We start from the raw sequence: 25,274 nt of genomic DNA, 5'->3' as shown, positions 1-25,274 counted from the left end.
ACTAAGCCAGCCATAATAGGTTTTGGGCAGTATCTTACTAAGAGAGATTTTTTTATTCTTTTGTTGCACAGGCAGAACATAACAGAATACAATTAGGGGGGAAATAAAAAATAAAAAATATATTTGCTTTTGTGCTACATACTAATTACACATCTTGAATGCTTCATGAAGAAAATCTCCATCTCTCTATACCTAATACTTAACACATTCAGAAGAAAGATAGAAACCACCAGAAGAAGAAAAGAGGAAGAATATAAGAAAGAACTTTTGGAAAGAGAACATAAACAGTAACAAGGAGCAACACATTAGCAAAATATGAGAAAGGTATTTCACCAGGAGGTAAGCTATCTTTTAACCTAAAAGAAATTTAGGAAAGGAACCCAAGATAATGACTGCTGATGATAAGTAAAGCTAATCACGTTTGTGAATACATTTCTATTTATGCCTCTTGCATTAAAAAAAAGAAATTATGTTAGTGTTTTTCTTTATAATAAAACTAAAATATATTAATATATATTTAATCTTCAATAATGGACACAGGGTTTCTTTTTGAAGTGACAAATATGTTCAAAACTGATTGTGGCAATGGTCGCACAATTCTGTGAATAAACTAAAACCCACGGAATTGTATACTTTAAGTGAATCAGGTATATAGTATGTGAATTATACCTCAATAAAGCATTATTTAAGTGAAAAAATTAAAAAGTGACAACATTTAAAAATAAAAGCAAAAAGAAAAGTGCAGCTTATCCCAGGAATGCAAGCCTTATTCAGTACTTGAAAGTCAATCAATGTTATTTACCATATTAGCAGCCTAAAGAAAAACCACATGATCATATCAACTGATACACTGACACTATCCTAAGTCCATTCTTGACAAAAAAAAAAAATACACAAGAAATTAGGAATAGAATGGAAGTTTCTTGGTCTGATTAAGGGCCTCTTAAAACACACACACACACACACACACACACACACACACACACCCTAATATTAACATCATACTAAACTGTGAAAGATTAAATATTTTGGAGATTAGAACAAAATAAAAATATCCACTCTCATCGCTCCCACTCAAAATCATACTGAAAGTCCTAGCCAGTGCAATAAAATAAGTCAGTCTTGCACACTGACAAGGAAAAAGAAATAGAAGTTTCCCTATTTGTATAAACCATTATAATCTATATAAACAATCCCATGGGATCCATAAAAAAACTCCTAGAATAAAGACATTTAGTTTGATTTCAGGATATAAGGCAAACATCAATCATATTTCTATATACTAGCAATTAATAACTGGAAACTAAAATTTTTAAAAGTGTATCATTTACAGTATCTCCAATATTAAGTATTCACATATAAACATCGAACATGAGCAGAATGCATATGCTGAAAAATACAAAATACTGATGAAGGAAATCAAACAAGACCAAAATAAATGGAGACACCTACTGTATTCAAGGAACAGAAAATTAAACATACTAAAAATGTCAATTCTTCCCAAGTTAATAAAGATGATCTGTAAATACAGACAAGCTATTTCTAAAATTTATATGAAAAGGCAAAGGAAGTAAAATGGCCAAAACGATTTTGAAAATTTATTTAGTTATCTTCTGCATTTGAATATAAGCTCTATGATGTTATCACTGTATTGGACTGTGAGCTCTGCGTTCATCCTTGTATCCTTAGTGCTGTACTTACACACATGCATGAAAGTTTACTCATTTGGGGAGCAACAGAGAAAAAAAAAATCACTTCTAGATGGCCAACAGACACATGAAAAAGTGCTCCATATCACTTGGCATCAGGGAAATACAAATCAAAACCACAATGAGATATCACCTCACACCAGTCAGAATGGCTAAAATCAACAAGTCAGGAAATGACAGATGCTGGCGAGGATGCGGAGAAAGGGGAACCCTCCTACACTGTTGGTGGGAATGCAAGCTGGTGCAACCACTCTGGAAAACAGCATGGAGGTTCCTCAAAATGTTGAAAATAGAACTGCCCTATGACCCAGCAATTGCACTACTGGGAATTTACCCTAAAGATACAAACGTAGTGATCCAAAGGGGCACGTGCACCCGAATGTTTATAGCAGCAATGTCCACAATAGCCAAACTATGGAAAGAACCTAGATGTCCATCAACAGATGAATGGATCAAGAAGATGTGGTATATATACACAATGGAATACTATGCAGCCATCAAAAGAAACGAAATCTTGCCATTTGCGACAACATGGATGGAACTAGAGCGTATCATGCTTAGCGAAATAAGTCAAGCGGAGAAAGACAAATATCACATGATCTCCCTGATATGAGGAAGTGGTAATGCAACATGGGGGCTTAAGTGGGTAGGAGGAGAATCCATGAAACAAGACGGGATAGGGAGGGAGACAAACCATAAGTGACTCTTAATCTCACGAAACAAACTGTGGGTTGCTGGGGGGAGGGGGGTTGGAAGAAGGGGGGTAGGGTTATGGACATTGGGGAGGGTATGTGCTTTTGGGTAAATTGGAAGGGGAGATGAACCATGAGAGACTATGGACTCTGAAAAACAATCTGAGGGGTTTGAAGTGGCGGGGGGGGTGGGAGGTTGGGGTACCAGGTGGTGGGTATTATAGAGGGCACAGCTTGCATGGAGCACTGGGTGTGGTGAAAAAATAATGAATACTGTTTTTCTGAAAATAAATAAATTGGAAAAAAAATCACTTCTATTCCTAGTTGTATTAGTCCATTTAGGATGCTATAACAAAATACTATAGATTTGGTGGCTTATAAACAACAGAAGCTTATTTCCCACAGTTCTGGAAGTTGGGAAGTCAAAGATCAAGGCACTGGCCGTTTCAGTGTCTGGTGAGAGTCTCCTTCCTGTTCATAGACTTTTGATTTTATTCTCCCATGGTGGAAGGGATGAGAGAGCTTTCCAAGCCCTCTTTCAGAAGGGCATTAATCCCATTCATGTGGATGGGCTTCACTTGACCCAAGGACCTCCCTAAGTCTCCAACTCCAAATATTATCACACTGGAGATTAGGTTTCCAACATATGATGGAGGAGTACATGACAAAGATTCAGTCCTACAGCATTAGTCTAATGGAACAGCACAGTCTAGTGAGCCATTATTTCTATGAATCGTAAGAGCCACTTCTTCTTGCATCATTCTCTTCTAATATTTCTCACTTTCTATCTTATATACTGATCTGAATGCAACTTTTCAGCTATAAATGCACTGTGAACAGGACTGTAGAACATTAACAATGCTCTGCATATAAGCTATGCAAACACTCAGTAAATATTTTTTAAACTAACACGAAATGAAAATTGGCTGTTTTTCTTTTGATGTACAGTTCTACAAGTGTTATCCCATGTACAGATCTGCATAACGACCACCACAACTGAGGTATACAACAGTTCCATCACCCCCAGAAAATCCATCATTTACCTCTTTGTAATCACCCTCTCCCCTAACTCCTGTAAAGGCCTGGAATAAACCTGAAGATAAACTTACAAGCCAGACTCAGTGCCAGAGAAGTAAATTTTGCCCCCCACACCATCTCTTGCTGCCTGCTAGTATCACATCATAGCATTTCAATTTATGTCTGCAATGTCATCATTGCTGACTTCACCAGAAAGGCTTTATTCTAGTTACTTCCTTGGAATATAGCTCTGTGTTCAAATACGCTTGCTGAATAAACAAGGGGGGTGGTCCAGACAAACTGAAATTAGGAGAATATCAAACAACTCATTCTGAGTAGAATAAACTACGAAGTACAAAAAGAGAATAAATCATTTCATTTCCTTGTCCTCAAACCCTCAATAGTCCCTAATCCTTAAGGAAAATTTTTAATTCTTTAACCTAGTATTAAAAGCTCTTCACAACTTGAATCCAAATAATCTGTCCAACATTAGTTCCTACTACTCTTGCCACCACTCAAGAGAAATATACGTGACTTCAGCATACCTGCAACCCACTCCCACTTCTTTGTCCATTTTTTCCAATTCCTACTGAAGCAGCAGCCCAGTGTGGCTGCATTTATATCTTATGGCCTTGCCTTTGGAACAAATTAACTCATAGGCTGAAACAATCAAGTTCCCAGGATTTTTTTCTTTTTCTTTTTTGGTGGGCGGCAAAGCAAGGTTTATTGAGTACTAGCAAAGTGATAGTACAAAGCTCCCAAGGGCAACCAAAGGGGTTGTCCCCCACTTTATTTATTTATTTATTTTTTTGGTGGGTTTTTTTTTTTGGTCCCAAGATATTTAAATAGGAAACTTGGAGACTGAGTCAGTTGAAAGCTAGTAGATGCTTGAACTGATAAATCAGGTAGAGCTAGGACAGCTTTATAGGGCTTCTGCAGATGGAAACCATGTACTGAACAATCAGAAGACAGAAAGATGAGAAAAACCATCTCTTGAAAAGTGGAGAACTATTCCCGGCACTCTACATCCCAGGTATATTTCATTCTCTATTTTCAAAATATCTAGGTGCCTGGGTGGCTCAGTGGGTTAAGCCTCTGCCTTTGGCTCAGGTCATGATCTCAGGGTCCTGGGATCTAGCCCCGCATCGGGCTCTCTGCTGTGGGGAGCCTGCTTCCTACTCTCTGTCTGCCTGCCTCTCTGCCTACTTGTGGTCTCTCTCTCTGTCAAATAAATAAATAACATCTTTTTAAAAAATCTACAAGATGCCTGTTACATGCCTACAATAAACCTTCCTTCCTCTAAGGTAGCTTAGGTGGGCTTCTGTTCCTTACAGTTATGGACACTAACCCTAACATAGTATTAGCCAAACTTCATAACCTTTCCACACATTCTGTCCTTTCCTACCTCTATGCTCTACATACACATTTTATTTCCCCCTCTTAAAATATAAACTAAGTTGGTAACACATGGTTAGAACTGTGATATAGCCAATCTAAAGATTTTACTTATTTGAGAGAGAGAGTGTGTGCACCTACAAGCAGGGGGGAGGGGCAGAGGGAGAGGGAAAAGAGAGAATCTCAAGTAGAGTCCACACTGAGCCTGGGAGCACCACGTAGGACTCAATCTCATGACCCTGAAATCATGACCTGAGCCAAAATCAAGAATCAGATGCTCAACTGACTGAGCCACCCAGGCACCCCAAATATAGCCAATCTAAAAAGATCCTACTTTTGTCCATCAAATGATACTACCAAGAAGTATAAAGATAAGCCACAGAATAGGGGAACCTATTTCCAAATCATATAACTGATAAAGGGCCAGTATTCAGAATATATAAAGAACTCCTATAACTCAACAAAGATACAAAGGGTGCCTGGGTGACTCAGGTATTAAGCGTCTGCCTTAGGCTCAGGTCATGATCCCAGGGTCCTGGGTTGGAGTCTCACATGGGGCTCCCTGCTCAGTGGGAAGCCTGCTTCTCCCTCTCCCATTCCCCCTGCTTGTGTTCCCTCTCTTGCTGTCTCTCTCTCTGTCAAATAAATAAAATCTTTAAAAAAAAAAAACCACACACACAAAGATACAAACAGCCCAATTAAAAATGGACAAAAGATATGAATAAACATTTCTCCAAAAAGGATAAACAAATATCTAACAAGCACATGAAAAAGTATTCAACATCATTAGACATTAGGTAAACTCAAATTAAGACCACAGTGAGCTACTACTCCATACCCACTAGGATAGCTATAACTAGGGGGGCAAAAAAAGGAAAAACTATAGGTGTTGAAGTGGATGTACAAAAAGTATAATCTTTGTACATTGCTGGGGGGAATGTAAAATGGTGCAAGTACTATGGAAAATAACTGGTGGTTCCTTAATAAGTTAAACATTATCATATGATCTAATAATACTACTGCTAGACATAAACCCAAAATAACTTGAGGAGCATTAAAAAAAAACAAACAAACTTATACACAAATATTCATAGCAGTATTCATAAAATCCAAAAGGTGAAAACAACACAAATAAATGCCTGTCAATGGATAAGTGGATTAAAAAATGTGCTATATTCACACAATGGAATACTATTTAGCTATCAAAAGCAGAACAATACTGGTATATGCCATGACATGGATGAACCTTGAAAACATCATGCCAAGTGAAAGAAGACACAAAAGGCTATGTATTGTATGATTTCATTTACACAAAATATCCAGACTATGCAAACCCTCCGAAACAGGACACAGATAGTGATTGTCAGGGTCCCGGAGGGAGAGTGGAGTGCAGTGACTGCTAATGGGAATGGAGGTTCCTTTTGGAGTAATGAAATGTCGTGGAACTAGACAGTGGTGATGACTATTAACAAAAAGAATGCAGTAAATGTCACTAACGGTAACTTTTATATGTATTTTAACATAATAAAAAATGTTAACAGGTTTCTAAAAGTGAACTTCCAATTATCAATTTTTAAAAATATAGTCACCGGTTTAAGACTAGACCTACATCTTTAAGTAGTAATAAGTATGCCAAACCAAAAACCATATCTAAACCACACATCTTTGTAAAGAACTATTTCAAGGTAATTCACTTTTTTTTTCCCCTGGCAGTGTTTGGAACTAAATATATTACACAGAAAACTAAATCCCACTGGTTAAGGCTTTTAAAACAATATACAAAAATGACTTTATATCAAAAGCTGTTTATTCTATATGAACAGTGTTTTTAAGTGTTATCAAATCTAAAATGAAGGCTAATATTTAAAATTATTAAAAACTTTGGTGATGGCAAATAAGTGTTATTTAGTATAGATTTGTAAGAATGAATAAGAATGTACAAAATGACAAAAGATGAATGTGTTTGCTATTAATAAAGGATCAAAAATATAATACAGAGTATAAGAAAAAGCCAGATACATCTACTTCTACTGAAATTGAAAATAATTTGTTTGCTAATCAGGTAAGCTGAAGAAGGGGCACCTATGGAGCCTCCTTAAGTCTCTCTCTCTCCCTGTCCCTCTGCCCTCCCCTCCAAGTGCACATGCACACATCCTCTCTCCCTCTCTCTCAAAAAAAAAGAAAAGAAAAGTTAAAGAAAACTACTTATTTTCCAAGCAGAAAAAGCATAAAGGATATTTCAAAACTTACATCATTAAGGCAACATTTACTATACAGAGTTCAACATTTCTTTTACATTATAACACTGCCAGTTACAGATGCTGTATTATAGATTCTCCTATTATCTATATGAAAGTTAGTCCTTTAGGAGTGCCTGGGTAGTGCAGTCTGTCAAGTTACTGACTCTTGGTTTTGGCTCGTGATCTCAGGGTGATGAGATCTAGCCCTGCGTTGGACTTGGTGCTGAGCTTGGAGTCTGCATGGGATTCTCTTTCCTTCTCCCTCTGCCCCTTCTGCTTGCATGCTCATGTGCATGCACTCTTTCTCTAAATAAATAAATCTTTAAAAAAAAAGTCCTTTAAACATGGACTGTTTTTGCAAACACAGTGGTAAGTAAGAAGAGTTTTAAGCTCCACCAAAATTAAACTGATATAGCCATGGGGCGCCTGGGTGGCTCAGCGGGTTAAAGCCTCTGCCTTCGGCTCGGGTCATGATCCCAGAGTTCTGGGATCGAGCCCCGTGTTGGGCTCTCTGCTCAGCGGGGAGCCTGCTTCCTGCTCTCTCTCTCTCTGCCTGCCTCTCCGCCTACTTGTGATTTCTGTCAAATAAATAAATAAAATCTTTAAAAAAAAAAACTGATATAGCCAGATATACCCAAGATGACCAAATTTAAGGGTGGCAGACACCAAGTCTCTGACCTTATTTAATCCTTTAAAAGAATATAAAGGTGAAATCATTTATGCCCGTTTGTACAAACCACAGCTATTTATATATTATGTCTAACTACTTGCCTGGGGATAAATCTATTATACCTAAGATATTATTTAAAGTACTTATTATAGTTAATGTACAACTGAACTTGTTTAGTTGGCTTCCCAATGTGTTTCAGCTTTGATCTCCTCCAACATTCAGTTTTTTAGTCCTTACACTGGCCCAAAAGATTTCTCTTCTACAGAAACATCTCCCCAAAGACAGGTACCAAAATACTTTGAGAAATGATACTATTAAAGTAAAAAGTGGAGAGCCTCCCAAAGTGACCATTTCAAAGGTTCCAGACATTAAGCTATATTACATTCTTGTACCTTTTTAAAGCTGTAACCCAATAAATCTTTGTTTTCCTATTACATTTAAGGACCTACGCCTCTATGCAGAGACAAAATAGACATGTTCTTTATCTCCAGGGAGTTTGGAAGTCTCGATACTTTGTCTTTACCTCAAACAATCCCTGAAATGGCTGAGAGTATACTACCAGCACCCACTTTTATGAAGCAATGTACAGAACATGTGCATTGAATGTAAAGACTTGATTGTACAATAACTTAACACTCTAAGGGTTTACCCAGAGGTTGTTTTCTTTCTGATTCATGAGAGCAAAACAACCAGCCTAAGAGCTATTCTGGCTCTTCCCCTCTCCCCATCAAATTACTTACAAGAACATGGTAGACATAATTTTTCACATGACTCTCCATTTTCATGTCATCCCCACTTCCCTCAAAACAAAAATCAGATTCAAGGTTTTCTTCCACCAAAGCTTCACAAAAAGACATCTAGTATAAGCATAAGTCACTCAATTTGTTAGGGATGCCTTCTAACAAGGATTGAATTTAATGTTATTTACATCAACTACCAGATATCATACTTTAATAAAGAGACTGACAAGCATGTATAAACTACCACAGTGCATCCAATCCCTGGTTTCACAAGTTCCAAATCAATCTGCCACAAGAGTCATTATTCTGAAATACAATTCGGCGGGGTGCCTGGGTGGCTTAGTCAGTTAGGCATCAGACCCTTGATCTAAGCTCAAGTCTTGATCTCGGGGTCATGAGCTCATGTCCCACATTGGGCTTCATTCTGGGTGTGAAGCCTACCTAAATTTTAAAAAAATAACTAAATAAAAGCAATTCTGAGCATGCTTCCCTTGTTTTCAGAGCCCATCTGGGGAACCTGGCGGCGGGGCTCGATCAGTTAAGTGTCTGCCTTTAGCTCAGGTCATGATCCCAGATTTCTGGGATCCAGCCCAGCCTGAGGTTCAGGGAGTCAGCTTCCCCGCCCCCCCACCCCTCGGGCTTGTGCTCGCTCTAATAAGTCGAATCTTTAAAAAAAAAAACAAAAACAAAAACAAAAAAAAACCCATCAAACGTCCTGGATGGAATCAGTTTAAAATTGCTTAGTTCTGTCATGCAAACTCCCTCACAATTTAACTTCAACATTTTTGACACCCTGCCTCACCCAAGGGCAGTTGTTCTGCAGTCCCAAGTGCTGTGCTATTTTCATGCATAAATTCTGCACATACTGTTGTGTGCCTGTATGGTCTTCAGTCAGCCTCACTGCAGAGCACGGAGCACAATGCCAGGTTCAATCCCAGGAACTGAGCATAAGGTCGATGAACCAGTGAACCACCAGGTACTCTGGTCAGTGAGCCTCATTCCTATCCCAACTGTTCTCATTGGTAAAATCTTTTATAAAACTAATCAAGTAATATAGTGTAAATACTGATTCATGTGTCTCCCCCATCCAAAGTTTAATGCTATTTAATTTTCTTACTGTTTAATAATATTTAATTTCCTTAGTGCCTCATATACATAATAGGGCTCAAAAGCATTTGTCGAATAAAGAGATGGTAAAGAAAATTGCAAACTAACTCAATAAGAACGGAGTGTGCTTAGGTCAGAAGGCCCAAAAACAAAAAGAGGCTCAGAAGCAATCTTTAAATTTCTGAAGCGTGATTATGTTAAAAAAAAAAAACAAAACAAAAAACACCTAACTTATTCTTTGTGGCTCTAAAGGGCAAATTAGGACCAGAAACATTACAAAGAGATACACTGTTTTCCACATAAAGAAACTTCTAACAATTATTTATTTCCTCAATAGGCTGCCTTGAGGAAATTGACCTCTCTGTTAGAAAAAGAACTCAAGCAGAGGCTAAACAATATCCATCAGGTGCCCAAACTCTCTAAGAATCAAGAGGCAAACACACTTAGCTCTATGGTGGTGCTGGTTGTTACTGGTTTGTTTTGTTGACCTTTTGCTCAGGCCTGAGCTAGAAGTACTTCTTGAACTGATGGCATGCACGATAGAACTTATCTTGCAGTAGCATATTTGAAATCCCTCTAGTGATCAAGGTGTTGTGATATTTCCATTAAATAGACAACTAAATCAAAAGATTGTATTTTGGTGGTCTCTTAGAACAAAACAATCTTATCTCCTCATTAAATATACAGCTATTATTTTATTTGGGAAAATATAATAGTGGTTATCTTCTAAAATTGTTCTCAGTGTTGTTGTTGTTTTTTTTAAGATTTTATTTACTTGACAGAGAGAGAGAGATCACAAGTAGGCAGAGAGGCGGGCAGAAAGAGAGGGGGAAGCAGGCTCCCTGCTGAGCAGAGAGCAAGATGCAGGCTCCATCCCAGAAACCTGAGATCATGACCAGAGCTGAAGGCAGACGCTTAACCCACTGAGCCACCCAGGTGCTCCCAATTCTCAGTTATTTGTATGCCCCATTTTGAAACTTAATTTCCGTCCTAGGTATTCTAAACAGTATTAATGCATTTCTGGGTGTATATCATAAAGATGGCCATTATTCTCTGGTTATATGTTCAATTATTGTATTGGTTACCTTTATATAAAAATTATTTATCAAAAATATTATTAGTCGGGGTGCCTGGGTGGCTCAGTGGGTTAAAACCTCTGCCTTCCGCTCAGGTCATGATCCCAGGGTCCTGGGATCGAGCCCCATATCGGGGCTCTCTGCTCAGCAGGGAGCCTGCTTCCTCCTCTCTCTCTGCCTACTTGTAATCTCTGCCTGTCAAACAAATAAATAAAATCTTTAAAAAAAATGTTATTAGTCTTTGATAACAGATTTTGGTTCCCAACACCCAGTTCTGAATCACAACAAATCTGTCTTCCAAACAACACCCAGGATTTCAATCTCTTCAATCCTAGGTAGTACCATGAGGTTAAAAAGTCAGTCCAATGGGGTTGTCAAGGGCCATGTAAGGAAAAAAAAAAAAAAAAGGCATTACATTTTACCACTTACGTTTTAAAAACCTACATTTTATCACTCTTTAAGTTGAGACCTTTCACTGACTTAAAATTTCATTAGTTTATTTCAGAACTTAAATTTAAAACTACACAACGTATCTTCCTGGTAAAGAGCAATTAATTTTCTCCTTACGGGTGAGAGGGATTTTAATTGTTTGCTAGGTTCACCATGGTGCTTATAAAAAATTTTCCTTTTAATACTGAATCTCAAGGAATAACACACTGCATAAAACACTGCTTTTTAATATCTGTATCTATCATACTAGCACCTAAATTTTTAGATCCTAAATTAAACCATATATATAGAGGCTACTTTACATTATACATTACATCATATATACACCATAAATATTAACCTACTGTATATTATATATATTACAGGATACATATATACACGCACACACATACATACATATATACACACACATACATACCTGTCATTAAAAAATATTTCTGCTGTACAATATGACTTCTGAAGAGGCCATGAGAGGCTGGGGACATTAGGGAAGTTAAGAGGGAGGCATAGCAGACATATTTAAGGAGGCAACAAGTTGCCAGAAACCTCTACAAGGGTACTGAGGTAAGCAGGGCAGAAAAATAAATATGCAGATAATCTGTACTTAATCTGTACTTATTATCTGTAGCAACACTCTGAAGCCTAGAGTCAAAGTACAGAGCTAACTTCCAACTAACATGTATTCTCCTCAGCAATTTTTCTCTGTAGAAATGTCTTCAAACTCATTCTCTTAACAGCTTTTCCTGTCTGTAACTGTAACTTCACACTCTCTAATTTTAACTTTTTCCTTACCACCTTAACTGGAATAGTATGGAAACAACTACTATCCTTAGTAGTTTTATTTTATATTTCCTGTCCTGCTTTTCCAAAAGCAAATAATAAGAGCATTTTCTAAAGATAAGGAAATGGACCCTCCCCTCAAGCCTCTAGCCCTGCTCATACCATGATTTTAGCCCACTGAGACATGTATTGTTAGACTTCTGACCTACAGAGCTATCAGATAATAAATTTCTATATTTTAAGCCAAAAAAAGATGAGCATTTTCTGTTCTTATAAAAAATTTTAAATTTATAGTCTCTGAATACCTTTTTCTTAGAGCAATAAAAGTATTTCCCCTACTTGACTAGAAGAGGACTACAGTCTAGATGAAAACCAGATTTGGAAACTGTAAATAATTCCCAATGTATGATGGGTAGTTATACATTACGGTATTTGGGAAAATACGAGAAAATAGCACATAATTGACTTCAAAACTATCATGTTCAGTTCCAAACTCAGAATGTTTTAATCTCTGTGGGGTTAGAAACAGGCAGATGGAAATATTTTCTAGCCAATAATGTATCCCAAAATAAAATTCAAATTAAAAAGAAAGTGAAAAGCCAAATTCAAGGGTAAATTTAAACACATTACTAAGTTCACTCTCAAACTAGCTCTAACTAGGAGCATAACTTGTAGCTTGGTTTCCTAAGGTAAACTTCTCTTAATTGCAGGAAAGAGCCTGCAGAAAACCCAGACAGTCACATGAGTTTCCCTCTCTTTCTTCTTTTAGCCACAGAAATAAGAAGTCCAAGAAAGGCTGAAGCAGCAAATTCTACAGGGGAATAAGCCATGTGAAATCTGCAGGATTTTTTCTTAAAGGCACGGAAAAGAGTTACAACTAGCAGGAGAAGGAAGCAAAATTAACACCTTCTTTGATAAGCTATAAATAAGGACAGTTACGTCTCCACGTTAAAGAGATCTGAGTAAGATTTTGAAAGTTAAAACTTTTCACAGAACAGGCAAGCATGGCTTAAAATGAAAGTAAAAGACCCTTCCCACCAGGCACCTGGGTGGCTCAGTGGGTTAAAGCCTCTGCCTTCAGCTTGGGTCATGATCCCAGGGTTCTGGGATCGAGCCCGGAATAGAGCCCCAAGTCGGGCTCTCTGCTCGGCGGAGAGCCTGCTTGCTCCTCCTCTCTCTCTCTCCGCCTGCCTCTCTGCCTACTTGTGATCTCTGCAAATAAATTATTTTAAAAAAAGACCCTTCCCACTAAAAAAAAGGAAACTATAATTTAATCAGGCAGAGATAACTTCTCAATCTAGTGAAAGTTAGCAAAATACTTACACATTTGTATTTACCCCTGATCTCTACCATACCTGTACTTATACTCACCAATTACAGGACTTACATATAACCCAACTTTATTTTATTTTGTTAACATATAATGTATTATTTGCTTCACGGGTACTGGTCTGTGAGTCATCAGTCTTATACAATTCACAGCACTTAACATAGCACATACCCTCCCCAATGTCCATAACCCAGCCACCCTATCCCCCTCCCACCCTCCAGCAACCCTCAGTTTGTTTCCTGAGATTAAGAGTCTCTTATGGTTTGTCTCCCTCCCAAGTCCCATCTTGTTTCATTTTTCCCCCCTCTCTACCCGCCAAGACCTCCTGCCCTGCTTCTCAAATTCCTTACATCAGAGAGATCAGATGATAATTGATATGACCCAATTTTAAATCAATAAGGTAATATGAGTTGTAAATGCATGTTGTACCTTCTTCCAGTTATTATCTGAGGACACCTATCAACAATAATTTCAGTAATTACAGTCTGAGAACCACCTGCATCAGAATCACTAGGGAGTCCTTGTTAAATAAATACTTGGTTTCCTGCTGGGCCCCACCCAAGATCTAGTGAATCAAAAACAGAGTGGGGGAGCTCAAGAAATCCCCATTCTTGACAATCTCCTCCCTCCAGGTAATTTTAAACACTAAAGTTTAAGAATTATTGTAGTAGGAATCAAGGATCTTATCAATCAGAACTACCTGGGGACAACTCAGGGTAGATAGCAGAGTTCCTAGGAAAATAATCTGCCTCAAAAAGGACTGACTTTTCCCTTCCCAATATGCTTGGAGATGGGTAACAGATGTGTCACCTCAAAATCTCCAAATGTTTCCACTCTTCCCAAAGCTTTCCCACAACAACATACTAACTTTGAAATGTATGAGTGAGCCAAGTTAAACATTTCATGAACTTAAACTAAAAATCTGGCTTTGCCTGTCTGTAAAGTTCCTTAAAACAATAAAAGATACAAATATTTTAATCCATCTCAACATCCCCCCCTTTCAGGTCCTTCTCAGATTTGCTTTTTAGTCAAAGTTTAAAGACTTCTGGAAATTTTAGATCATAATGTTACAGTCGATTTTAATTCCCACACAATCCCAAATACTAATTGTGTTTAAAAGTCTACTACACAAACTGTGAAATGTTTCTTCAGGTAGTACATTAAAAAATCCATTCATCTCTTCCTTTCTTTAAACCAATGGATGTCAGTGATGAAGCTGGGGAAGGGACTACAGCTGTCATACTGAAGTCTGAATAAGAACATCTGAACCTTCACTGTATGTCAAATAAGAAATGCAACACACTTAGACCATCATCTCCTGGACGGTCTCAGGAGGTGGGTATCACCATTATCCTTACTTTATGGATGAGCTGCCCAAGAACTAGATGGGTCAAGTAACTTGTGCGTAATTATACAGCAAGATAAGCTAATTCAAACTAAAGCAGTCTAACTCCAGGGCCGGCACTTTTAACACCAAACTATCCTGTATTTTGAATATGCCATCTGCCAAAAGCAAGTTCCCTGAATCTAACAAGGTAGGAGTCGTGGACTCTGGAGAATCTCATGTTTTAAAATGTGCTTTTAGGTGATTGTGAAGTATAACGAAAGCTTGGAATTACTGCACTAGGCTATTAGTTCACCAAAGTGGAACACTGGCAACCTGAGATAGAACTCATGGTCCGGAAGTTAAGGTCTCAAATTCCACTACACTGATTAACTAGAATTTACTTATCTTATTTTTTCTCCTACTCCAAAGAAATTAAAAGGAAAAAAATCCAGAATTTTCTAATTAGAGCTGCTGTTCTATACTACCCATATGAAAGAAACTAAACAAAGATTATTGATGTTCAGCATTATTCTGGGGCAGAGTTAGACCTTTACTAAAAGAAATATGCAATGTAGAATTTATTTTTTTCCATGAATGCATTTTATTTGCACATTTTATTTATTTGTACTACATCCCTAGAAAAAGAATCCCAGGATTCTCCCTCCTATGTTATTTCAACTTCCTTCCTCATGGTCCCTGATGCGAGCTGAGGTTGTCAGTACAGTGAAATCAAACTGGGAGAACTGGAGCCCATGATTCTGCCATTTTTCTAGATCTTTGAGTTGTACATCAAATCTGGGGCTGATTATTCCTCACTTGTTTAACCTGCCCATGAGGTTCACAACAATTTTCCCTGCTCTGTGATCATCAATGATTTCAAATTTGACTGTCAGGGGGCACCTGGGTGGCTCAGTGGGTTAAAGCCTCTGCCTTCCTCTCAAGTCATGATCCCAGGGTCCTGGGAATGAGGCCCGCATTGGGCTTTATGATCGGCAGAGAGCCTGCTTCCCTTCCTCTCTCTCTGCCTATCTCTCTGCCTACTTGTGATCTCTGTCTGTCAAATAAATAAATAAATAATCTTAAAAAAAAATTTTACTCTCAGTATAACGATGCTGCATCAACATAGTTAGAAACTGGATGACGACCTGGAGCATGGCCTGTAAGAACCTGGCATTTGCCTCTCTTTTCAGCATTGTTAACACTCTCGAGAGCATCTGCCAGGACATTCACATGCACCATTATGGCGACACGGAAAGATGGTGGAAAGAGCTGCAGGGCAGAATTTAGAGTTGGAGATATTTCAACTTTCTCATTTTACAGATGCAACAAACATCCTGTTTTTTAAAGCACCATCTTTAACTCAGTTCACATTTGCAATATTTAGCTGGTAAAATTTTGAGGCCTATAAAAGTATTGCAAGAAAATCATATAATATCACAGTATATTGGAGCTGGAAGGGACTATGAATCTCCTAATTTCACAGATGAGGAAACTAACTAAATTTAGTTAATTTTTCCAAGGTCACACAATTATTTAACGGCAGAAGAAGCTTACCCAGGACAAAAACCAAGTTTCTTATCTCTCAAGCCCACAGTATTTTTACTACACCAAAAATTAAGTTTTTGTTCATAAACTTTTCAGAATTTGTAGAAATTAGTATATAAGCTTCAAGTCCTAGGAATCAGATCTTTGCTCAAGTTCTGATTCTTTTACTCATTCACTATCTGACCATAGGCAAATAATTGTAAAATAAAAATAAATCCCACCCTTAACAGGTCACAGGGAATATTTCCAGAATTAGAAAACACATATCAATATAACTTTGGAAAAATATGAAATTATATAGAATTAAAATATGCTTTCATAATTTTTTTAGAGGCAAACAGGTAAACAATGGTTGTTAAATACTGTCCTGAATAGTGTGAACTGCAAAGCCTTGGAAATCAATGCCCTTGGTCTACCTGAAGAACAGTTAACGACCATGTCTAACTCATTTCCAATATTAATTAATACCACCCTACTAGGTGATACCTAGCAAATCAGAGATTTCTCTAATTAACAACACTGCTGATTTTCCATAGGATATTAAATGATGAATAAAGTGATCCTTAAAGTTCCTTCTACTTTAAACATTTTTTATTGTACAGTAAAACACAACTGCTCCCCAAGTAAAAATCTTTTAGTCAATATCTCTATGCTGAATAAAGTGTGAAGTTTAATTAATAGCAATGTACAAATGCGGTTTCTCAGTTGTTGAAAATGTACCACAGTAATGTGATATTAACAATAGGGGAACTGGGTGAGGAGTATACCAGAATCTTTGCAACTTTTCTGTAAATCTGAAACTATCTTAAAATAAAAAGTACTTTAAAAAGAGTAAATCTCTATGCCTATTTTTTTTTAAGATTTTATTTATTTGACAGACAGAGATCACAAGTAGGCAGAGAAGCAGGCAGAGAGAGAGAGGAGGAGCAGGCTCCCCTCCGAGCAGAGAGCCCGATATAGGGCTCGATCCCAGGACCCTGGGATCACAACCCCAGCCGAAAGCAGAGGCTTTAACCCACTGAGCCACCCAGGTGCCCCTCTCTATGCCCACTTTTTTTAAAAGATTTTATTTATTTATTTGACAGACAGAGATCACCAAGTAGGCAGAGAAGCAGGCAGACAGAGAGGAAGGGAAGCAGGCCCCCTGCTAAGCAGAGAGCCCGATGCGGGACTCGATCCCAGGACCCTGAGATCGTGACCTGAGCCGAAGGCAGTGGCCTAACCCACTGAGCCACCCAGGCGCCCTCTATGTCCATTTTTAATAGTTCAAAAAATTTCTACCAAATGAGTAACTCCAAGTTCATACTGGAGTAAGAGTCTGCTTTGTTACTGCTCTGTTACTGTCTGACTCTTGATTTCAGCTCAGGTCATGATCTCAGGATTGTGAGACCGAGCCCATGTCAGCTTTGCTCTGCTCCTGGCACCTATTTAAGATTCTCTTTCCTTCTCCCTTTGCCCCTCCCCTCCATTATATTAAAATTATCTTAGTTTCAGAAAAATTGGGAGTTTTCCAATATTTTCTACCTGACTTATATTTAGATTATTACATTTCTAACCAATCACCCTAAAACCACAAATTTCTACGTAATGTCCTTGAACCAGAGCTGTATTTCCCGTAGTTTAGTGTTTTGTGTCTTAAGAAAGCACTCAATGGTGGGGTGGGGAGAATGGGGGTAGTGGATATCAGATACAGGGAACAAATAATACAAAAGGCTCTTGAGCCATCAGCTCCTTAATCTAATATAATGGGTAGCTTCACAACATTCTAAAATTTTAAAGGGTCTTATTTTTATTCTAGAGCAATGAATTACGTATTATTTTCAGCTTTCCTAAAAATGTAATGTCAAAAGTGTTTCAATAGTGACATAGAAAAGAATACTTCTACATTTTTTGTAATCTCTTGCAGTAACAAAAACTTAATATATTTAATTTAATATTTAAATCAAGATATTCCTTCATTCCCCTTACAAATAATTATACCTGATTTGGGTAACTCTAAAAATCTTTTAAAACTTATCAGAAATGTGATATTTTGCCTCTTCTTTATTGAAATGCTGAAAAAGGAATTTTTTTGTGAAACAGGCTTTTATTTTAGTTGGTTGGGAGGAATACATGCTGTGCAACAAATAAGGGAGCCCGATTTGACAGAAGTCTCCAATAGTTCAGTCAGGTGAATTATGATCTTGCCAACCAGCGCAAATTCTAGGTGGAAAAAGAAATGTGGTTGATTTTGTTGTTTCTGAGAACCTTAAATAAAGAAAAATTACATGGGACATCTGAGTGGCTCAGTTGGTTAAGTGTCTGACTCTTGATCTCAGCTCAGGCCTTGATCTTAGACCTTGATCTCAGGGTGGGGAGTTCAAGCCCCATGCTGGGTGTGGAGCCTTCTTAATAAAAATTTTTTAAGAAGGAAAAGAAATCACTAAACGAGCCTTTAGTCTTCCAAGTTCAGTCTAACTGTAATATGTGTTCTGTGAAAATAATCTTTTACCACAACATCAAGTAAGTTTCAGAAGTCAATAATTACTGAAAAAGCTACATAGATCTGTATGTTTCATAATCTACAATGTCAATTCTCCCTTTTAAAAGTAAGGAAAAAATCTTCAATACTTTCTTCTCTACCTGAGCTATGCCCTTTAAGGCCACCCAATTCTCATGATTCACATGAAGACTTTGTAAGAAAAAAATATCGGCACTACCTGGCAACAGATACTTGTGTGTTTCTAAATAACAGTAACTGTGCCAGTACAATCTGAACAAAACTCAAGTGTTAAACAGCTTTAAAAATATACCTATAGGGGCGCCTGGGTGGCTCAGTGGGTTAAGCTGCTGCCTTCGGCTCAGGTCATGATCTCAGGGTCCTGGGATCGAGTTCCTCTGCTCAGCGGGGAGCCTGCTTCCTCCTCTCCCTCTCTGCCTACTTGTGATCTGTCTCTGTCAAATAAATGAATGAAATCTTTAAAAAATATATATATACCTATAAAAATACCTATAAAAGGTGTACCTTATCTAAAAAATAAATCTTTCTAGATTGAAAAAAAATTAAGACATGAATTTGCTTGAAGGACCCATTTAGATAATTTACATTTATTTTATTTTTGAAAGAGTAATAAACAGGGGTGCCTAGGTGGCTCAGTTGGGTTAAACAGCTGCCACTGGCTCAGGTTATGATCCTGGAGTCGCATAACCGAATCCCACATCGGGCTCAGGGAATGCGCTTCTCCCTCTGACCCTCCCCTGTCTTGTGCTCTCTCTCACTTTCTCTTTCTCAAATAAATAAATAAAATCTTAAAAAAAAAAAGAAAGAGTAATAAACAGATCCTTAAAGAATGAAAGCTAGCCTGGAAACATAAGATATATATTTTTTTAAGTTTTCAACTCCTCCTTACTAGGAGTAGTAGACCCACCTAGCATTTTATTTTATTTTTTTAAAGACTTACTTATTTGAGAGAGAGAGAGAGAAGGGGAGAAAGAGAGAGCAAGTGAGCATCCACAAGCAGTGGAGAGGCAGGGGGGAGGGAGAGAATCTCAAGCAGACTCCCCAATGAGCATGGAGCTGGATGCCAGGCTGGATCTCACAACCCTGAGATCACGAGCAGAACCAAGAGTCCAAGCTCAAATGACTAAGCCATCCCAGGTGCTCCCTAACCTAACATTTTAAACATTTTTTTAAAAGATTTTATGTATTTATTTGACAGAGAGAAATCACAAGTAGATGGAGAGGCAGGCAGAGAGAGAGAGGGAAGCAGGCTCCCTGCTGAGCAGAGAGCCCGATGCGGGACTCGATCCCAGGACCCTGAGATCATGACCTGAGCCGAAGGCAGCAGCTTAACCCACTGAGCCACCCAGGAGCCCCACATTTTAAACATTTATGGACAGGAAAAGACCAAGGATCTGAGGGAATATTACTTCTGGGGCTCCCATAGTCAAGTCACCATTCATTCACAGAGGGATGCCCATGTGAAGCTGAGGCAAGGCCCCAACCGGGACTGAACAAGAACTCACTTCATCTGAAAAAGAGGGAAAGTAGGAGATGGAGAGCAGTCCCATCCTGGGCAAAACTCCTTTAGCTCCTACAGAACTTCTACCCTACTCAATGAAGCTTCTGTCAATGTGTCTCAACTGAAGATAACTTTGTAGTATAGATAAACCGTTGTAATATGTTCCCCTCTCTCTACTTAAGTTAAAACAAACATGAAACTATTCCTTAAAAGTATTTCTATTATAGATATATAATAGTAAGATATATACAGTAAGAAAGAGAAGAAAGACAAAGAGAAGAAAGTAGAAAGAGAAGAAAGATGGAGGATAATCAGGTGGGAGAGAAAAAAGCCATGGGTTTTGTGATCAAATTGTGATCAAATGTTAACCTGGTCTGAAAAATCAGGAATCCTGGTTTCTAATTCCAGCTCTGCCATTAGCTACCTAAAATACCTTATGTAGACTGTGAACTTCCTCATTAAAAAATGAAGTGGCTGTAGGTAGGGATTGCTCCCAAGAACAAGAATACATCCTAGAACAAGATATCCCCAAAGGGATCCCACATCTGGAGCTCCAGGCTTAAGAATGACAATTGTAGGGGCACCTGGGTGGCTCAGTGGGTCAAAGCCTCTGCCTTTGGCTCAGGTCATGATCCCAGAGTCCTCAGATCGAGCCCCACATCAGACTCTCTGCTCAGCAGGGACCCTGCTTACCTTCCTCTCTGTCTCTGCCTGCCTCCCTGCCTACTTGTGATATTTATCAAATAAATAAATAAAATCTTAAAAAAAAAAGAATAACAATTGTACACATGAAGGGAAAACAACAACAACAATGACAAAAAAACTCACAGGTTGTCAAGACAAAGGAAATTTCTAATTATTCTACCCAGGGATGGGAGGCTTCTTCAAAATTACTCTGGGCACCTGGGTGGCTCAGTCAGTTGATCTCTTGATCTCAGCTCAGGTCTTCAACTCAGGGTCAGGAGCTCAAGCCCTGAGTTGACTTACTAACAAAAAATAAAATTACACAACCTAGAGAATAGTGAAGAGGAAGAATCTATGAAAGCTGCCAATCCAACACAAACTGAGCAAGGTTCTCAATATCACTGCTAGGTACTGTAGACTCAGAGACGAATATCATAGTCTCTGTCTTTAAGGTGTTCCAAAACCAAGTAAGGTTCCGGTTAAATGCTAAAAGAAAAATTGTGCCTCTTGACTGTGTCCCTTTCCAAGTATCTTATACAAAGAAACAATTGACATCTAGAATCTTGACATTCAAATGTCGATTAAGAAAAATGAGGCTTAGAGAAATTAACTTCATGGTACCTGTTTTCTGACTTCAAATCCAGTGCTCTGATACACTTGCTTAATATGGCTATATAAATGTCGCTACTTATATTAACTGAAATCCTATTTGTCTAGAGATTAAAGAAAAAAAATATCAAAATTCCATCCTACTGTTAATATGAAAAACCTCTTATAATAGATTTGCCTTGTTATTGCTCACAATTTACAATGCATATATACCAATCTGTCTTCTAACTTAATACCTACTAGCCTGCACTCTACTGTGCAAATCATCTCTGTTCCCAATGGTGGCACAGAGCAGGCATTCTGTGATTGAATTTGCAATCTCCAAAACCCCTTCCAGGTCTAAAATTACCCGACACCTGACATCAAAACATTACCAAAAAATACCCAAAGTTCACAAATGTATAAGCTTGGCTCACCTTGCAAACTTTTAAAATACTACCACTATAAGCTTTAAGTATATTTTTGTATATTTTTGCAACTATAGGCACAAATACAGATCTCACTACTATATATTTTGTCCTACAAGTTAGACAAAATTAGGATTTCCCGATCTTCATGTAAACAAGTTTATAAATTCATACAAGGGAAAATAAATAATAAAATAGAAAAAAATTACAATCAGAAAATTGTGTGTCTACAAAAATACACACAGATTGTATAATCCTCTAAAACTGGAGCTGTAGAATTTGCTTCATTTCTATCAAGATCCCTGAAAAGGAAGCAAAAGCACAGGAGAACTCTGAAGGGGAGAGTTTACAAGTTGGGAAATTTGCCTAGAGATTAAAAGAAAAAAAGCGTATCAAGCAAGAAGAGTCCAGGAAAATTGGCATTTCATTAATGTGCATTAGGATGAGTAATTTATCCCTATCAAACCCTATTCCGAAATCTGCAATGTCCAGCACCATTACTTAATTTCAAGAATAGCAGGTCAAAACACAAATACAATGGTATTAAAAATTTAAAAGTTGCTGAAAAAAGCGTAGGCCTATTTGGCAGAAGTACAGAAAAGGGATTTTGGAGATAAAGCGCCATAGTAACTTGGCTTTAAGGGCCGGAATCAAATTCCAAACCCGAGACTGACTGCATTTTAATAAAAGCCACTGAAACAGTTAAACACTGTGAAACACGATCAGTTCTAATTTCAAGAATTCCCAAGTCACTTGAATGGGCTTTAGACTCCACACAAATAGTCATGTCTGCAAAATGACTTCCCTTTCTCTTCCACAACCACACCCGGTACACACATTACGGCCGCGCCCACCCCCAACCCCACACACCACCCCTAATCCTCGTAGTAGGTTGTCTGCTTTTCCGCAGGAGGCAAATCTGCAGCGGTGGCATTAGCACACTGCCAGGACCTGAATACACGGAAACCAGGTGTGAAGCGCAGGTAGAGCCTCCAGCCTACAGAGGAACAGAAAGATTCGCTCCCCAGAAAGTTGGCAACTTCTCTGACAGGCAACACAGTGCAGACCCAGTTCCTCTTCTCCCGGTGACAAATCAAAGCTAAGTCCTGACGCCAGCAAAGAGCCCGGACGGAGGCGGTCTCCACGCCTCTCTCCGCCAACTCCCGGCCTCGACCTCCGCCCCGGCCCCGAGCCCGCCCCGAGCCCCGGCGCAGCCTGCGCTGTACCTGGCGAAGAAGTCGGCGAAACCGCCGCTCCGTCGAGCCCGGGCCGAAGGCCCAGCGGCGCCCTGCTCCGCGGCGGGCGCGGGCACCGGCGGCCCGGCGGGGGCCAGGTGGTCGCGGCTCACCTCGAACGTGTTCCGAGAGTTCACGTGAACGTCCGAGACGCCGGGGCGCGGCTCTACGCCGGCGCCCCCGCTAGTCCTCTCGGCCGAGGCGGCGGCGGACGCGCCCTCCTCGGGACCCCCAGCGCCTGCTCCCGGCCGCTCCACGTCTTCACTGCTGCTGCCGCCGTCGCTGGCCCGGCCGCCCTCCGGGCCGCCGCCCGCGCCCTGCGGTTTGTCAGGGTCCGCCGCTGCAAGGCAGCAGCTCCGCAGCGGGTCTTCGAGCGGCGCGGCCCAGTCGGACGGGCTGTCCGCGCCGTCCGCGTCCTCGTCTCCAGGCCCCTCAAGGCAGAGACGGCGGTGGCGCGGATCCCGACCGCCCGCGCGGGCCAGCCCGCGAGCCTCCTCCAGGTCCCGACAGTCCTGGCCCGGCAGAAAGCCCGAGTCCCCGTTGGTCATGCCTCTATGCCGCGGCGTGCGGGCATCCGCCACCTCTGCGCCTCGGTGCTTGGAGCCCGAGTCCCGCGGGCAGGCGTCCGAGCGCGGAGCTGCCGGGGACTGCGGGGCGCGGGGTTGGCCAGCGGGGAGTGGACAGTAGCACAGCGCCGGCTCCAGCTGTCCCCCGGCCGCCGCGAGGTAGCGCCGAAGGAGCTGCTGAGGCGGCGTCTCCTCCTCTTCCTCCCCCTCCTCCTCCGCCGGCCGCTCCACAGCGCCGACGCCTCCGCCAAAGCCGCCGGTGGCCCGGATCATCTTCCCGTCCTGGCCCGCGGGCTCCGGCGCCGGCACCGGGAGCAACTTGGGGTTTCTTCCCGAGCAGGCTCCGGCATCGTCCGGACCCACCATCTAGGGCCGGGTGAGTGCCGCCCGAGGGGGCGACGGAAGAGCCCCTGGCACAGGATCGGCCCGGGAATAACCCTAGGGGTTGGGGACGCGGCGGCTGCCGCCGCAACGTTCCCAGACCCACCCCTCCCACCCCGGGTTTCGGGCAGTTGCGGGAGGGCGGGCACGCGCCGGAGCTCGCGCACGCGCAAACGCCGGCCCGGTCAAACCGCGACCTGGAGATTCCGCGAACCATAGAGATAGTAGCTAGAGAGGCCGCTCCCTGACACTCAGGCGGCCAATCTGGGATCCGCCATCTGGATGATGGAGGCTGGTTGGCTCACTCCGAGCGAGACCATTCTTAACAGGCACGGGTTTGCCTCCCTGAGCAAAATTCACTTGACGTACTTAATTTATAGAAGTAGAATATAGGATATTAGATATAAGTCCTTCCAGCTTCAATGGGTCACCAGTGGACTTTACGCTTTTTCATACATCTTCCATACTGCCATTGCCATAATTCAGGGAGTCTTTGCTTCATGTCAACACCCTCCCTTCTCCACTTCATCTTCCACGATACTACCAAAGGAATCTTTCTTACCTAGCCCCACGTTTCATAACATAATTTTTCTTAAAAATTTCCATTATCACTTAAGAGGAAAAGGAAGTGGAATCAGACGGAGAGGGACTGTTGAAATAATTCCAGCACCCCGTGATAATGGATTGAAATGGGGGTGATAGTCACTGAGTGGAAATGAAAGGCATTTAAAGTAGAAATCACAAGACGTGATAACTGATTTAAGGAGCGATTGAAGAGGGAGGAACCAGCAATTACTACAAAACTCATGCGACTGAAACTAATGTGGTTTGAAGAAATGGGATTTGGATTAGAAAAAAACAAAAAACAAACAAACAAAAAAACCCTTGATTAATAGGGGAAATATATCCGGTAAAGTGAAAGACTGGGACTGTCCAGGATATAGTTAAGAGTTCTAAAATTTAGGTTAGGGCTTCTGTTTGGAGACTCGAATTGAAGAGTCATGAGCATATTGCAACAAAGTGAGTCATTAGTGACTTACCCTGGGAAGAAGGAATAAAGACGGAGGTGGGGCAGAGAACCAGAGGTGTTATTATTTCAAGATGGGCAAAGAAGTTGTACTGCAAAGGATTAAAGAGGAATTAGCTGTAGATAAAATGAAGGGGTAAATATTGGCCACTCATTCTAGAAGTATATCAGTGAAAAGAGAGGAAAGAAATAGGAGAATGGGGTAGTAATGAGAGGAAGCCCATTGCCAAGACTTTATATTTTTTTTCTTCTATATTCAAGAAGGAATATAACCTACATATGAGTA

General features: G+C 40.1%; 1 protein-coding gene and 1 pseudogene across 3 annotated transcripts in view; both read right to left on the bottom strand.

Moving 5' to 3' along the window:
• Nucleotides 1–24,052, bottom strand: part of TBC1D12 (TBC1 domain family member 12) — a 98,561-nt gene extending 74,509 nt beyond the window's left edge. The window contains exon 1 of one of the 3 annotated variants that reach the window (XM_044240138.1): nucleotides 23,006–24,052. In XM_044240138.1, the coding sequence (XP_044096073.1) occupies nucleotides 23,006–23,946 (941 nt within the window). In that variant the 5' untranslated portion in view covers nucleotides 23,947–24,052. Of the gene's footprint in view, nucleotides 1–22,649; nucleotides 22,819–23,005 lie in introns of those variants that run through there. The other 2 variants (XM_044240142.1, XM_044240139.1) reach the window with 2 other exon arrangements.
• LOC122900948 lies at nucleotides 15,169–15,772 on the bottom strand (annotated as a pseudogene).
• Nucleotides 24,053–25,274: the final 1,222 nt, after the last annotated feature.

Source organism: Neovison vison, chromosome 2 (genome assembly GCF_020171115.1).
Source record: "Neovison vison isolate M4711 chromosome 2, ASM_NN_V1, whole genome shotgun sequence".
Taxonomy (NCBI): domain Eukaryota; kingdom Metazoa; phylum Chordata; class Mammalia; order Carnivora; family Mustelidae; genus Neogale; species Neogale vison.
The sequence above is the reverse complement of the archived record's forward strand: the minus strand, read 5'-3'. Positions and strand labels throughout refer to the sequence as shown.